At 41.9% G+C, this 16,957-nt stretch overlaps 3 protein-coding genes across 4 annotated transcripts in view; 1 reads left to right on the forward strand and 2 right to left on the reverse strand.

The window, feature by feature from the left end:
• LOC118411622 overlaps positions 1 to 10,547 on the reverse strand; it is a 36,235-nt gene extending 25,688 nt beyond the window's left edge. Inside the window, exon 1 of one of the 2 annotated variants that reach the window (XM_035814092.1) lies at positions 10,312 to 10,547. In XM_035814092.1, the coding sequence (XP_035669985.1) occupies positions 10,312 to 10,320 (9 nt within the window). In that variant the 5' untranslated portion in view covers positions 10,321 to 10,547. Of the gene's footprint in view, positions 1 to 5,068; positions 5,158 to 10,311 lie in introns of those variants that run through there. The other variant, XM_035814093.1, reaches the window with a different exon arrangement.
• Positions 382 to 5,528, forward strand: LOC118411621 (CMP-N-acetylneuraminate-poly-alpha-2,8-sialyltransferase-like). Its single transcript, XM_035814091.1, has 5 exons — positions 382 to 502; positions 3,285 to 3,369; positions 3,515 to 3,594; positions 3,918 to 4,502; positions 5,011 to 5,528. Exons 1-5 carry the CDS (start codon positions 390 to 392, stop codon positions 5,300 to 5,302), a joined length of 1,155 nt encoding a protein of 384 aa, XP_035669984.1. The 5' UTR covers positions 382 to 389; the 3' UTR covers positions 5,303 to 5,528.
• A 1,293-nt stretch (positions 10,548 to 11,840) lies between the features above and the next one.
• On the reverse strand, positions 11,841 to 15,567 carry LOC118412483. Its single transcript, XM_035815369.1, has 5 exons — positions 15,412 to 15,567; positions 14,429 to 14,623; positions 13,247 to 13,420; positions 12,615 to 12,766; positions 11,841 to 12,018 (listed from the first exon to the last, which is right to left on the reverse strand). Exons 2-5 carry the CDS (start codon positions 14,553 to 14,555, stop codon positions 11,881 to 11,883), a joined length of 591 nt encoding a protein of 196 aa, XP_035671262.1. The 5' UTR covers positions 14,556 to 14,623; positions 15,412 to 15,567; the 3' UTR covers positions 11,841 to 11,880.
• Between the last annotated feature and the right edge of the window lie 1,390 nt (positions 15,568 to 16,957).

Raw genomic sequence — 16,957 nt, forward strand, 5'->3', positions numbered from 1 at the left:
CGTGTGTGGCTCATGTATGTGTTTGTTGTTGTTGTTGTTGATTGTTATTGTTTATTGTTGTTCAGAACTGTACAGTGATGCAGGCTGCAGTGGCGTTTGAGCTGCCCCGTGTGTGGCTGATGTATGTGTTTGTTGTTGTTGTTGATTGTTATTGTTTATTGTTGTTCAGGACTGTAGAATGATGCAGGCTGCAGTAGCGTTTGAGCTGCCCCGTGTGTGGCTGATGTATGTTGTTGTTGTTGTTGATTGTTATTGTTTATTGTTGTTCAGGACTGTAGAATGATGCAGGCTGCGGTAGTGTTTGAACTGCCCCGTGTGTGGCTCATGTATGTGTTTGTTGTTGTTGTTGTTGATTGTTATTGTTTATTGTTGTTCAGAACTGTACAGTGATGCAGGCTGCAGTGGCGTTTGAGCTGCCCCGTGTGTGGCTGATGTATGTGTTCCTGTGGATGGTGGCGATGACTGGCAGCTACATGCTCGGCTGTATGACCGTTCATCAGACGTGAGCCACCTTTCATGTTGTTCGTTTGTATGAAAATCTGAGTTGTAGTACGATGATAAACTTTCTTCCAAAACAAAGGTATACACGGATCGAATTTTCAACGACTACTGTCGCAAGTTATTCAGGATGATACAATGCAAAATGTTGGGCATTTTTTTTGGCATGCGCACAGCACTTTGGGGTTCCAGAGGATGTCATCCATATAATCAAATCAACATGGCGTATTGTTGTATTGCACTACCCGGCAAACCGCCCTGAGGCGTAACACACCAGGTGTATTGAACAGTGCAAAATGCATATCCGGACCGATTTATTTCATCCACTCACACAACTAGACCTCCATTTAACGTCCTAACCGAGTGACGCCCCTAATCAGAGCTAGGTACTCATTTTCACCCGAGTGAAGTGAGGCAATAGTGCAAATTAGTGCCTATCACAAGTGCACAACTTGAGAAATCAGAACCCAGTAATTTTGGACCAAACTTCCTAGGTGATATCATAAAGCCACAGCACGTAAATTCTATTTTCTGACATTCTCTGCAGACTGCAAAAATAATGAGACAGGGCTATTAAAAACAACTTGGTTAAAAAATGGCTACATTTTCAAAATAGAGAATTAAAGTGACAAAACATGGTATCACAGCTAACAAAGCATATATTCCTGTATTGAAGAAGTGTACTAGTGTGGTAAAAGTGACACAAGTGAGGTAGGCTGGTATCACTTGCAAAGTTGGCAACTACACTCGTGGCTTCCATATTGGCACTTTTACAGTTGTATCCAACTAGTTTCGCTGCCGACTACAGTCATGGATACCTCACTAGTGTCAATTCTAAATGTACAATTATTTGGCAACCTGTAGCCCAATAAATGTACATTTTGGTACAGTAACTTTATCATTATGTTGACCGTCCTCTAGGAGGAAAATCAGACGCCAAAACATACATCACTTCTTCCTTACATTACAAACTATCTGCCACCAAAAAATCAAGACCATAGCATGTCCAGGTCAAAATATACACACACAAAAATCGAATTTCTGCTGCAGTACAAAGGTCACACACCAGAAGGCACAAAATCGACTATGACCTTCGGCTTTGCAACACCTACCCACATACCAAATATGATTACAACCCATCCAGAGGTTCTAGAGTTATATGGTCACCACAAATATCCGGAAACACAGACACACACACAGAGACATACACACACACACACACACACAGACATACACACTGACACACACACAGACACAAACACACACACACACACACAAACACACACACAGCCTGTGACACACATACAGACAGGCAGACAGACTGCCCCAAAACTATACCTCCATTTTTTTATGGAGGTAATTAATGAGAGAGCTGATGTCATCCATAGAATTTACTTGTAGTACGTATTGATATCCTATTTATTCACTTCACCTGTCGTTTCATCTGCAGACGGCTGTCTGGCTCCTTAGTAATTACGTCCACAGCAAGTACATTTTATGGATGACATCCACGCGCTCATTGATTTTTCCATGACTTTAGAAAAAAGAAACAAGAATTTTTATTCTTTGGAGATGGTCATCATGATAAAAGAAACTGCCAAACTGAGAATATGTTGTGTCGTAGCCTAATGATTGTACTTGTAGAGGTGACACTAGCGAAGTAGCCATGACTGTAAGTGAAACTAGGTTTCTTGATTGGGAAGAGCCACAGTATTAAAGGGCCCACCACACGTAACTAAAAAAAGTGGGGGTCAAACCGGTACCAGGCTAGAGTGGATCAAATAAATCTGTCCGGACATGCAGCCTGTACTCTTCAATACACCTAGTGTGTTACGCCTTAAGTCGGTTTACCTGGCTATGCGATACAAACAAACAAACAGACAAACAAACAAACAAAATCCGACGTATTTCTGACGCAATACTCTCATTTGTTCACTACTACAATCCGGTCTACAACAAAGAGTTGCCTCATCGTGAAATCGACAGACCGATAAACATATGACCTTAGGCCAGCATTTCTTCCATGCTCGCCTTTGTTCTCAGTGGATGCAAAGTGTCACATTTCTGATTTATAGGGTTGGTGTCGCCGAGTGACTCTGTGGCTGTGTATCATTATAGGGTGTGGGCCAATCATGTCTATTGTACTGAACAATACAAGGACAGTCTGTTCTTTCAGGTCACTAGTCAGGGCGACACTATCTTCTCCTTCTTGTCCAAGAAATCGGTTCATGACGTAATCAACAAAACACATGCGTACAAGTGTAACATGAAAACGTGAAAAAACGTGGTGTTTAAAGGGGTACTGAACTCCAGATAGGAGTGTTATTTTTCAAAAGATTTTGCATCAAGGAATACGTAATAAGCTGACTTTTGCAGAATGTTACTTGTAGTGAATTACATAACGTGAGTTTGTAAAATAACATGGCTCTCACGGAACCCATTCAGACCCTTCCTTTATAGTGAACATTTTTGTCATGAAAGAGAGGTGATAAGCACACCAAGAAGGCCAAGTGTTCACAAGATATCAAACAAAAAATAACAAAAGAAAAGTTTTCCTATCGCCGCTTAAATTGGCTCCGTCGGGCCCTGTCAGACACATTTTATTCCTTGTATATCACACATACAAGTAAAGTTGATTTACTAACATGGTAACGCGCGTTACTGTAAGTATGGAAATATTAGAAAGAGCAAACCGTTGAAACATGCAGTGTTTAATCACCGTTTTTGGTAACGCCTCGGGGACGAGCCAAATAGTATACCATTCTTCTTGTTATCCCTGCTCACAGGTTGTACCAGTATGGCTGGAATTTTCAACCTCGTGGGCCGTCTGCATACATTGAGAACAGCTCTCTTCAGTTGGAGTCTCTAAAGGTTAGTTATGTTGCTTTCTGGTAGGGAAACATATGATTTCATCAGGTTGGTAGGTCATAGGATAGTAGAGTTTTTATTTTCTCTTTTACACAATCAGTTAATTTTACTTAATCTTGTATTGATCGAATGTCTATAACTTTTGAAGGATAAAGAAAAACACTACGGTCCATGGCCTGGGAATAACAGCTGGCGAGAGCTTCATTTCAAGTCGTCGGACATAATCAGGTGAGAAGATTCAAGTATACGTATTATAACAGTCATTTTCAGGATGGATACGAATTATAATTAGGGGGAATCAATTGCAGCCTCGTTTTGGTGCTTGGTCCCGGGAAATTCAAAATGGCTGCCGTATTTGGAAGGAGGCTAATTCATTACATTTATACATTTGCTTAAAAAACAATTGATAGGAACAAATAGTTGTCTTGTTGTGTGGTATTTATATTTTACAAGAGCAAGCCGTACTCGGGGTCTAGTACGTATATGAGGCCGCTATGTTGGATATAATTTCATTTCAGTGAAATTCATTGTTCAATGATATTTTTTTGCAGAAAAACAGTCAGTGAAGTTTTTACACCAGAACGAGATATCGTACTCTTCTCAAATTTCGACAAAGACACGGAAAGTTGCCATCTCCATGGCGAACCTTATCAGGAGTGTCGGGGCATCACGCCAATCAAACGGTACAGGACATGCGCAGTAGTGGGCGGAAGCGGCATCATCAAAGGCACCGGCTGTGGACCGGAAATCGACCGCCATGATTTCGTCATCCGATTCAATATGGCGCCCATCACTGGATATGCAAATGACGTAGGGGTCAAAGTTGACATGGTAGTGGTTGGTACCTTCAAGCTGCACATGATGAAAAATACCCTGGAAGCCGATCCAGACAGCCTCCACACTTTAGCAAAATGGAAGCCAGAGAAGTACATGTCCAGCATAGAGGAAATCCTATCCAGACTCAAATCATACAACAATTCGATCTTCTTTTATCCCAAGCCAATTTTTGACCCTTTGTCGGGACGAGGAAGGGGGCCGGATATGCATCTGAACGCTTTGAATAACATGTGGAGAGACATTGGCTTAAACATCACCATTACGTACAACCTCTTTAACCTCAGGGATCTGACAGTCCAGTGAGTATTTGTTGGTGTTTTTCTTCATTACTACCTGTTCATGATGATGTGAGGATATCTCACTGGGCCCTGTGATTGTTGTTGACTGTTTGCGAAAGACATTCGCTTACAGTTTTGCAAGTTTTTTTTCCATTCAGTGACAACATTGCAATTTCCAATAAAGTTGTCTTGAATTTTATTTGCGACCGAAAATGAGGTTGTGACATTCTGGGAGCAGCCATTTTGTCTCTAGAGGTCACATGTTTTACCCATTTGCCGCAATTTGGCAAAAAATAACAAACACGCAATACTTCGTCCCAAAATGGTGCTACCCAGTGAGATACCCGCTTAACGGATAGGATGAGATAATCTTAGTGACTTTTCCGTCTTGAATTAGTGTTTGAAGAAAATTCAAACAGTTCTTTAGTCTTCTTCAATTGTTTCCATGGTTTGTATTTTGTCAAGCAAAGCAAGAATTTAAAACTTCAGTGACGAATTAACAGTCTTTTCGCAAAACTTTTTTTTTCAGAATGCTTGAACAGCTCTACCCAAAGTTCCGAGCGCCCTCTGTCGGAATTATTACGTACCTGCAAGCTCTCACGTTCTGCGACCACGTGAACCTATACGGGTTCTACCCACTGCCAAGGGACCCACTGAACAGAGTGGTCCCTTTCCACTACCACGACGATCTTTTGCCTGGTAACGGAAAAATACAGAAGCCACATTTCTACCAGTTAGAATATGATTTAATGAGAGAACTGGACGATAAAGGGGTACTTAATTACTATATAGATAAATGCGTTCAAGAACCAACATCGTGATATTTGCTCCACACAGCGTGGGCTGTGCAATTTTATGTTTCGGCACAAATTCATCTGTGTTGTAATACTGTATAGTAGATATTTTACTTCGTTTCTCAGTTTATCAAATACATATAGATATTCAGTGAATGTACAATGTATATCCATACAATTATTATGATGTTGACAATAGTAGTATTCTGATGTAGTCATTTTAAGTCTAAAAATGTATGAAAAAAAAGAAGACAATCTCTACCCGGATCTATTTTCTTCAAGAACTGCAGGGTTCGAAAACTTACCCAACGAATTTCAGAGATAAAGAACAAGTTGTCTTACGTTTTGTGCATTTAGTTGTCTTCTAAGTTATACTTTTACGTATTACGTTATATCTAAATTATAAAAAAATCGGCGAAAATCACATAACAGTGCGGCAGTGAACGAACCTCGCAGTGCCGTACCGGCGCCCCAAATACACAGGAATACCGCCTTTAAACGTGAGACGACGGAAGAAGCAATGGTTTGTTAAAACGAGGAATATTGCTTTTTAAAAGCTTTTTTTTGACCAACGGATTTCACAATATCTTATATAGATGAACCAAATGTACCAACACTAAGGTGTAGGCTTCTCTGGTATTCTGAAATAAACAACATATCGTATATTCTGTATACATCTCTGATTATCATTTCACGACCGATGTTTTCATGTGTGACAGTCTGCTCAGTTTTATAGATAATAGATTTATATGACCTTGACGTCACAATGACGTGATTTTTAATGCTTGAATGTGATTCAGGAAATCATTCAGTGATTGTTGAAAGTCGTTTGGATTTCAAAAATTATTTAGTTACCTTGCTACAACAAGACTTTCAATGTTTCAGGGTACATGATGTAATATTACTGTATATTCAAAAATTTCAAACGTAATGGTGTCAAAATTTCAATTTGTACGTTACTTTTCTCACTTGGATTGCAAAGTTAGACCCGAGGACAGAGAGTAGAAAACTAGTTGACTGCTAGAAATTGCTTCCTTAGGTTTATACAAGGCTTAAAAACTGTTGGATCAGCCGCGAATGTCGGGGATCCGGAAGGCTCCATTTCTATTTGAGACGTCATGACGTAAAGATGACGTCATGAGCGTTAGTTATGAAACTTCAATGCATAAATTAGCCGTTTGGTGCCGTAATTATATACAACACACAGTTGTAAGTGTTCGATAGTTCTTTTAGTTGTAAGTGTTCGTTAGCGCTAGCGGTGAACATATACTCGAGCTAAGGTGAACTTTACTCGAGAATATCTCGACAAGAAAGCACGATCTTTCAAGGCGGTTTGCGGATTACAAGGGACCTACACAACGATACCAAGTTGAACTTGCCGAAAGATCGTTTAAGATTGCGGAACTCCATCGTATAAACGCACGTATGTACGCGCGTAAGTGTTCGTTATAGGTCCACCTTTCTACCGACTAACGAACACTTGAAAACAAAACCCTTTCTGGACATTGTCATGCAAATCGAAACAATGGTCGAGACAAGGACTGTTTAGAGTCCATTCCAAGACACCATGCGGATGTTTGTTGCCATTGTTTGGAATTGATTTTAAAGTTTTGTAATTATATGTCTAGGACATTTGATACTTCAGAAATATTTTTAACACTGTTTCAACTTTATAAATATTTCCCTGGTCCTGTAAAACTTTGGAAATATTCATGGTGTGCAATTGGATACTTCTAATGGTTTCTAAATAATGATAACAGCATTCTACCATTATTTACCATTTTCTACCATTTTTTGTAAATGAATCGGTGGGCTGGGAAGATAGCAATTCACACATCCTTGCAAAGTATAGTTGGGTGCCATGCAACAATGGCCCACCACAAAGGATCCACCAGTGCCTAGCAGTGAAATCTAAAAATATACAGATGCAACAATAGGGCTTACTTTTATGGGGGCAATAAACTAATTTTACCATTTGGACAGGTTTACCATTTTTTGTAAATATTTGTAAATGTGAAATAATCACAGAGAGGTTTCACAATTATTCTAAATAAAGATATTTTTCTACAGTTACTTTCAAAATGTTTCTAAAATATTCAAAGAAATTCAAATAAATGAGTATTTTCTTAGTCAATTTTTTGAAAATAATTTAATTATTGTGGCTCAGATATTCTTTTATTCAAAATAATTCAGACTAATTATAAATATCGCCTAAAAACCCTCATGGTGTCTTGGAATGGACTCTAGAGTAGAGTAGAGTAGAGTAGAGTTCTTCAGGCTCAGGTAGGAACTGCAGTTCCAGTTTAGGCCGCTCTTTCCTTTCTAAGTCACTGACATCCCAGGTAATTGCGGGTCGTCCAGGGCTCTAAAGTTGTAATACACGCTGTGTTTCTTCATGTGCTTGTCTAGTCTTTCCTTAAAGCAGTTTACACTTGGGGATGTCACCACCAGCTCTGGTAGATTGTTCCACCATGAGACAACTCTGATGCAGAAGAAGTGTGATCTTCTGTTACTTTTCGACGCTTGTCTCTTAATCCGGAGGCAGTGACCCCTTGTTCTTGTGCTCGTATTTAACTCAAACGGACATGAAGTGTCGTATATCCCATGTAGGAACTTGTAGGTGTTTATCAGGTCCCCCCTAAGTCTCCTATAGACCAGCGTAGGTAAGTTTAGAGCCTTCAGTCTCTCTTCATAGGGTAGACTTCTAAGGCCGGGAACTCTCTTCGTTGCTCTCTTCTGTACCCTTTCTAGATCCAGGGCCAGCTTCCATGTGTAGGGGGACCATGCAGGAGCCCCATACTCCAGCTGGGGACGAATGAGCGACTTATATAGGAGTAGGAACACCTCCTTATCTACATAGGCAAAAGTCCTCCATATGAGACCTGCGATCTGATTTGCCTTATTACAAATGTTGGATATATGTTTGCTGAAACTCAGCTCCTTGTCAACAGTAATACCCAAGTCCTTTTCCTGTTGTGTAAATTCCAGTAGGGTACGAGTCTCATTATCCAACATTGAGTATGTGTAGTCAGGGTGTCCTTTTCCCAGTCTTATTACTGTACATTTCATGGGATGAAAGCTCAACTGCCATTTTATTGCCCAGTCCTGAAGTACTTGAAGGTCCCTCTGCAATTTGTTGCATTCTTCCCTTTGTACTACTGATCTATATAACTTAGTGTCGTCTGCAAAGAGCTTCAGCTTACTCTGCACAATTTCCGGCATGTCGTTGACAAAAATAGTGAAGAGCACCGGACCCAGGACGCTCCCCTGGGGAACTCCGCTTGTTACTTCGGCCCATTCTGATTTTTCCCCATTGACACAGACTCTCTGTCTCCGTCCTGACAAAAAAGATTCAATCCAATTTAAAAGGTTTCCCGTGATCCCGTAGCTTTGTATTTTGGCTAATAGTCTCTTAATTGGTACTGAATCAAAAGCCTTGCGGAAGTCGAGATAGACCGCGTCAACGGGTGTTCCTCGGTCAAGCCACTCAGTCCACTCGTCTAAGCACTCCAACATCTGAGTGGTAGTAGATCTTCCTGGCAAGAAGCCATGTTGGTGTGGTGTAAAGAGATTGTTTACCTTCATATGCTTGACAATGGCGTCTCTAATCAACCCTTCCAGAATTTTTCCTACTACTGAGGTCAGGCTAACCGGGCGGTAGTTACCGGGTGATTTCTTACAACCCTTTTTGTAAATTGGCGTGACATTAGCGGTTTTCCAGGCATCGGGGAGTTTGCCTTCTTGTACAGTCTTGACGTAGAGAATCTGCAGTGGAACCGCCAGGGTGTCCGCCAATTCCTTTAACACTCTAGGGTGTACGTTGTCGGGCCCCATTGCCTTGTTTGGGTTAAGGTTTTTCAATCTTTGTTGGACCTCCTCGAAACAAATGTCAATGTCAGTTATCTCTTCATTGTAGTGTCTTTCAGTTGGTATTGGGATGTGTTGTAGGTCTTCCTTAGTAAAGGTGCTTACAAAAAACTTGTTGAGTAACTCAGCTTTTTCTGTATCAGATTGTGCCACTGAGGATCCATCTTCCAAGTCTGGAATGCCTTGGCGCACTTTGGATTTTGAGTTTACATATTTCCAGAAGATTTTGGCATTGCCTTTGATGTTTCTCGCTTTCTCCTTTTCATATGTTTTGACCGCTTTTCTTGTGGCCCATCTGACCTGGTTTCTCGCCCTCGTGTATTTAATGTAGTCATCCTTTGTCCTAGATTCACAGTATTTCTTCCAAAGTTTCTGCTTTTTGTTCATTTTTTTATTAACTTCCCTGTCTCTCCAAGATAGTTTCCTCTTCTTTTTTCTTGAGGAGACTTTGGGTACATTCCTGTTCGCACTTTCAGCTACTTTGCCCGAGAAGACCTCCCAGCAATCTTCAACATTCAACTTGCCTAGAATTTCCTGCCAGTCCAGTGACAGTTCCTCCCTCATTTTATCATAGTCCCCCTTGTTGTACTGGCATGTCTCATTTTTGTATTGTGTTCTGTTTGCATAACAGTTGATCTTAAAATTTAATACCACATGGTCGCTCTTGCCGATGGGGGGTCTCATGATTAGGTCACTTATCATGTCACCCTCATTAGTCAATAATAAGTCCAGTACATTACTTTCTTGTCTAAGTTGATGTCTCGTTGCTTCACAAATGTGCTGGTACAAGTATGCGTCGTTCGTAGCTTCAAGGAACTTAAATGCCTCGTTTTTGTTAGACTGGCCGGTGTTTCCTGCCCCTTCACTCCATTGTATTTCTGGGTGGTTAAAGTCCCCAACAATGAGAATATGCGAGTATCCCAGGGTATTTATATTGCGTATCAGTGTATTGATTTTTTCGTTGTTCTCAGGTGTAGAGTTTGGACTCCTGTACACTGCAATAAGTAGGAGTTTGTCATTGTTCCTCAACTTAATTTCAATTTAGAATTTCGGGGCCTTACTTTATGGCATATTAACTAGAATTCCAGTCGCCGCACATGCGTTCTGATCTCTGTGAAAGGATTTATTAAAAAAAAAACTTACTTATGGGTAACGAGGAAGCCACCAACCTCAGACATTTGTGTAACACCAGGTCGCCAGTGACGTCACCCTCGTGATTCTTGTTCAATATTTCCTTGAAATGACGAAAATCCTGGTGACGGTGCCACGTGCCCGAATTTCAACAAAAGAAGCCCAACATATTTCTTATAAGTCCACAACAGACACCGCATTCCTAGACTGCAAGTAGTATCCAAGTGAAGTTACAGATCTGAAAACAAATGCGATTCGCAATGTGTGTTTTGTTCGGTCCCGGCGCCATCTTAGATGCCCGCAGTCTCGTACCCAGGACACTGCGTGATAATCTAACCTGGACAAGAGAGGAGAGAATATAGGCTTTTTATTGACGTCATATTAATTATAATTTGAATACTCCGACGACCATGTTGGCGGGTAATTGAATTAAGCAGTAGCATCTTCGTGTGGTTAACAGACGTAGGCTGTAATCCAACATGGCGCAGATGACGTCAAATGAAAAACCTGTATAGCTGGGTTCCAATTCCTCGATAATTCACCGCTTCGTTTAATAGTGAGCAGAAAATGAATGTAATATGATATAGAAATAGTTGGGCAGCGATACGGTGATTTTTAGCAGGGCAGTCCGATTGTTTCCGGCCCTTCTAACTTTGTTCCCCCTTTGAAAATTGCCCCCCAGAGATTCTTGGTTCCAATCCGTTGATATTCCACCGACCTTGTGCCCTTCGGAAAGCTAAAGGCAGTCACTTCAGATCAAAGTTGCGATTCAGCCCCGCCTATTATTGGCCTTTCCCGTCTACGTATACGTACTGTGAACAGTATCATAAGATGCACACGTACACTATGATATTGGATGATTATTTTTTTTTTTTACTTCCAAGCATTAAACAAAAAACCTGTCGGCATTGCTGAAAATCAATGTTTACATCTGTTCATTTTGTAGTGATATATTTGAGGATTATGAGAAGGTAAAATATTACTTTCCTCAACAGCAGTTAACCTTAAGCTTAAAGCACGGAAGTATCAGTTTGTCAGAAACTACAGTTAGGCTAAGCGCATCCCTCTACAAACAGCTACATTACGTTATTTGCACCTGTTACAAAGTTCAACATGGAAATTATCTTTTATGATGAGGTTAACGGTTTTACATCTGAGTACGCATGCGGCATTCACAACGAAGTGCTTTGTGAATAAAATGTCAAACGAGAAGCCCCCTAATTTGTAACGTTTCTAATCTGGCCTATTGTCTATATTCACATAGCAAGATCCAAACGTGTCATATTTCCTTTGACATATTGCCCACAACCGATTTGTTAGCGTCTAACAACGGCAAATAGCTAAATGAAAACTTAGTACATGTATATAGAACTGAATTCACTAAACTTTGTGCCAATCCTATTAATAGTCCTCGGTAATTAAAAGTGACGGTATATCCATTCTACTTGATGAACCTGGCTATATATACATAGTATTACATACATTATCCATTAGAAGCCGGGACCAGGCTAGTACATATCTCACTACATAAATCCCTATCTAACATCAATATAGACATATACTAGTCTGTGGATTAATGGCGTTTTTTTAATGGCGACCGATTTGTCCTAGAACTCGAAGAGTCTGATGTTGCTGCAGGCGCTGAAGTAGCAGTTCCCGGCACAGTCGGAGCCGTCCCACAGGTCCACGTGGCCGGTCGCTGCCTGGAAGCCGCAGTTCTGGAACACGATGATGCCCTGTTTCCCCTGTTAGCATGGAGAACACACAGTTGGTGACAAGAAAAACAAAGAAACACCATCCTTTTCAGCACTCAGTTCCAGTGTGCTTTTAACAGCAGTTTTTTTGTTTTTTTTAGCAGTTGAATACCTTTCAGATCAAGGTCTAAAAGAATCTGAATGTTGGCATTATTGCAGATGATGCGCGGCGCTCACAAATAATTCTAATACTAAATAATCATAATGATACCGTAACGTGTAAAGAAAATAGTGAGCCTAGCGCACATAGTCTTCCACTGGTCGTAACAGAGAGGACAGACGTATTTACAGGTACAGTATTTACAGGTTCGTTATACCATGGGATTTTCCCTACTTCTTTTCGACAAGCACAACTGTACGGTGGACCACGGCTTAACGTCCTGTCCTGAGGACTGTAACCCTTTCCGGTAGCGTGCATGTCAGGTGAGCGACACAGCCGGAATCGAGCTCACGGCGTCTACTTCCAGAGGCAGGGCCGCTAACCACTGGACTACGCACAATGGATTCTGGGCAGAAATTAAAATGTTACTGGAAGTTGGTTATGAACTTATGGTTCAAGAGTGGACTTTTTTCTGGCGGACTCTTACCCGGAAGCTGCTCTCACTACTTCCGGTGACGTCAGCAGGACCGTACTGGTTCTCCAGGTAACAGCGCATGGTGCCCACACGGATGATGTAAGGCCGGCGCTCTCTGTCTCTCACGCCGGACCAGTTACAGGACCCCGGTACAATCTGCCTTCCTGTAGGTGAAATATCACAATTAGAGGCATGCGCGTACATGGGTCGTTAAAATAAGTGTAAGAAGCAAGGATTGGGCTATTTGATAAAAATAATAGACTTTAACCAAGTTTAGGGTGTCCTAGGGTCTAAGTGCAGTTTGGAGGCGTTCATTTTTTTTGTCTAGAGAGATCAAGGGTAATCAGAGTTCCGGTGATGAAGCAACGCTTTTCACCGTTAAAATATCACTAGATGGCATGGACACGTTAGACTATGCTGCAAATGTGAACTCATATGACTTTTCACAATCCTGTTGTCCATGTGGCCATGGCACTAATAATAATCACAACTAGCCGTCGCAGACTTATGGAGCGAAGACCATTTTTTTGGGGGGGGGGGGGATAAGGTTGGCCCCCTCCCCTAATAATAAACGCCCCTTGCAGAAGTCTACGAAGGAGGCTAATGATTGATGAGTGTTCACAGAGATAGAGAAGTCGCCTTACCTGAGTGAGTGAGCGCCCGACTGACCCTCATGGCGCAGGTGTTCTTGTCCGTCACGTCCTTCAGCCAGGCGGGCAGACCCTCATCGTCCACCAGCTCATCCCAACTCCTTCCCCCGAAGAAGACGCCTGGGTAAGCAGGGTAGTTGCTCTCCAGCTGGGAGAAGCTCGGCCAACCTTTAATAACAGAAAAAGGTAAAAATGTTAGTTGATGTCGTGGTGTCGTCCGTGGCGTACTGTAAATGCATTTAAGTTCGCGGGGATTTAATTTCGCGGTAGAGGGAACTCTCAACTCTCAATAGTGTACTGGACAAAGCCCTCAATTAGAGCATCACGTCCAAAAGGGAAAAAGGACTTTTCGCGGTGGTTTTAATTTCGCGGTAACACCATAGACTGCAGTCTAATACCATAATAGAAAAATGTTCGCGGTGGTTTTAAGTTCGCGGTAAAGAGTCACCGCAAAGACCGCGAACATCAATCCACCGCGAACATTTCTGCATTTACAGTAACTTGTACAGTGTTGGGCTCGAGTGTTGAACCTAGAGGTCCCTGGTTCGATACTCGCAGTCCCCTCGACATTGTGCCTTTGGGAAAGGCATTTTACATGACCTTCCTCACTTAACCTACATGTATGTGTAAGAATGGCCCCGGGAACCTGACTTCGGTCGGGGAGGTATACTACTAATACTACTCTTACCCTCTGTCTGTACTTTGTATCTGTTAAAATAAATTACTAACTTGTGCCACGTGGTCACAAAAATGTCACTCAAGTTCACCTCTTTTTTTTTTTAGAATAGGAGACTGTTACGAATATGAACAAAGCAATGATCTTTTAAAGTAAATCGCTAAATCGTCGTGTTCCAAGGAATACGTATAGGCTGACTTTATGAATGTATGGCTGTATACTGTATACTAAGTGACAGAAATCGTCATTGCTCACACGTTTCGTACTTCACTGGTGCATATTCTAATGCGACCTCTATGCATAAACTAGGGGCACGACAGGGTAGCCAGCCCGGCCTTTTCCGTAAACCCGTAGCTACACTAAAGTCTACCACATTTAGTATCACTTCAAATCTACAATGAAACTCAAGGCTACCGTACATTTAATTCACATGTACAAGTTAACTCAACGCTGCTACACAACGTAGTTTCCCAATTTCCCACTTCTTACAGAAATCTCACCTGATCTGGGTCTCGAGCCCGAGCTTGAACCCGAACTTGAACTTGAGCTTGAGAAAAGCCACGCGCTGCTTCCGTGCCAAACGCAGGCAAAGAGCACGGCGACGAACCACACTGTCGTCTTCAGCATGTTGTCCTTTGAAGCAAGGTAAAGTCGACTTTAAGATGTTCACCGATGTTCTTGGTTGGTGGTGGATTCTGAAACCAGACGTGAAAAATTAGCCGACAATATGTCTTCAAAATTATCCTACGTAAACAACCAACCAACTTACGAACGGGCGCCAATACCTAATCTACGTCTTCCAAGCGCTATCAAAGATAACGGCTAGGGGTGGGTACCAAAACTTTAGAAAAAGACGGACCTGATAAAATTAATCAGTAGACCGGAACTTGGACAGATTAGACGCTTGGGAGCTTTAATACAACTGGGAACTTACTTACTGGGAACAAACTCCCACAGTCAAAATGGTCTCAAGACTATCACTTTAAGTCCGCTACGAAATTTGTATTCCCCATAGAGACGACGGCACGTTTTTTTGAGGCCGCTTATGTGTGACCACCCGGACTCGAGGTCAGGACGCAAGTTTTCATAGACAATCAGGTTCAGGTCCGGACTGGACCTGATCCTCTGGGCCTGGACCCGACCTGAATTTTGTGTACCGGTAGCTACCCCTATAGTCACGACCATATACAGAACAAGAGATATCAAACCCAGAAATGCCACTCAAGCACCATAATACGGCGTAAGCTGACCTCGAATTTGAAGGTTTAACTTATAAAAACCTACCCACGTACCAAATATCAAAACAATCCATCCATGGCCAGGCATTTTCTAGGTACCTTGCGCACAGATATTATCATCTCAGTAACAAGCTCATTGTAGTCACTACTGTAACAATACCTTCGTTTCACGGAGGTAACTAAACGAACATGAAAAGAGCGCTGTAAACATGACAGGCGGCAGAGGAAAGCAAGGATTTACACACCTGTAGAATTGCACGGAAGTTGTCAGAGCTGCGTCACTCTGCGTCCTCTGCACGAATGAAGACTTGTGGAGAACTTCTGGCCTTTTATACGTTTCCTCTCTGTGGGCTTGGCACAAAGCCATGCATATCTTATCGGAGCTCCTGGTCAGCTAACAGCAGGGATTTACATGTGGTTTGCATTTTAGGACACGCTTCCTGTTAGGTTTCTAGTACCTTGGTCAAAAACTTATCGTCGGATTTTGCTTGATATTGCAAACAGTGGATTTTGACCCAGAACCCAGATATGCAGAAAACGCTGACGCTTAAAATTTGCGAATTCAAGTTAAAAGGGTCCCTTTCAAAAGACTCTATCCTTGCTGTAGGTTTTCTTGTCTTCCTTGGCCCACCCCTAATTTCCCAGCAGTCCCTTCGCCGGGTCAATGACCTCAAAGGTAGAGACGACGGTGAACATTTCTGGCTGACAAAGGAGCACCGGGACTTCCTTCTAAGAAACTTAACGGTGCTCAAATTTGCACCTTTGGGCTTGTCTTGCTTCCGCTTGGTTTCTTGGACGTAAGCTTAAGCCCATATGATAATTCTGTACAAATAACAAATAGAACCATTGTTTCTAAAATCCCTCATGTCGGCATTTAATGATTAAATCAACAATTATGCAAATATTCATTACTAGCTTACATAAACAAGTACAAAAATGCCCTCGCACTCTCACAGAAATCTGTTAATCATGTTTCTCTCGTCAAATGGCTTTTGGCGCTTAGGATCTCGGACATTTTATACTGTTAGTTTTAGCAGTGAGTGTCGCGCAGTAGGCGGCATAAAATATCCTATTAAAAGGATTGAAATAAGGGTTAGTGCTTTTCTGAAGCCTTTTTGTATTGTATTCATGTCTTCCTATGGACAGCAGGTCTCAATGTGGTATCTGCCCAGTAAGTTACCAAACACAATAACGGAACCCTTATAGTAACGGATTCACTGCTTCATAAGGTGCTTTCCTCTCCTCACAGGGGGTTTCGCCCCTTAGCAGGACCGGTACTCACGCCACACCCCGCCCCCGAGGTTCAAGGTGGCGCAAGCTGGTATTCTCTAGTCGACGTGATGTTTCCCTTCTTTTTCTGAGCTCCATAATCTGCGCAACGACTGCCCCGCTTCATCCGCTAGCCTTCTGGTTGCTCAATCCTTTTGTCTTCTTCCCTCCGCTCCCGATGCCCCCTCCCCTCCCCCCAACTTGATTGACACTGAGCTCTTCCAACCGCTGTCAAGAATTGTATTGTTTGAGGACAAATCTAAATCTAATTGTCTTATCCTCACCTCTGCTATCTATAAGAATTGATAAACAGCTACAAAGACAGTCAGGAAAGATTATTACTCAGCAATACCCATACAAGTTTTGACGGACGTGTAGGATGCTACGCAATGTTTATATTATACAGAGTGCAGTCTCTCGGAAGTTATCCATTTTGCGTCCCTATGAATTTCATGTGCGCGCATTCTAACACACACACACACAAACGCATTTCATACCATAGTATACACCTTTTTCTACTAT

This window comes from Branchiostoma floridae, chromosome 3 (assembly GCF_000003815.2).
Source record: "Branchiostoma floridae strain S238N-H82 chromosome 3, Bfl_VNyyK, whole genome shotgun sequence".
In the NCBI taxonomy this organism is placed as follows: domain Eukaryota; kingdom Metazoa; phylum Chordata; class Leptocardii; order Amphioxiformes; family Branchiostomatidae; genus Branchiostoma; species Branchiostoma floridae.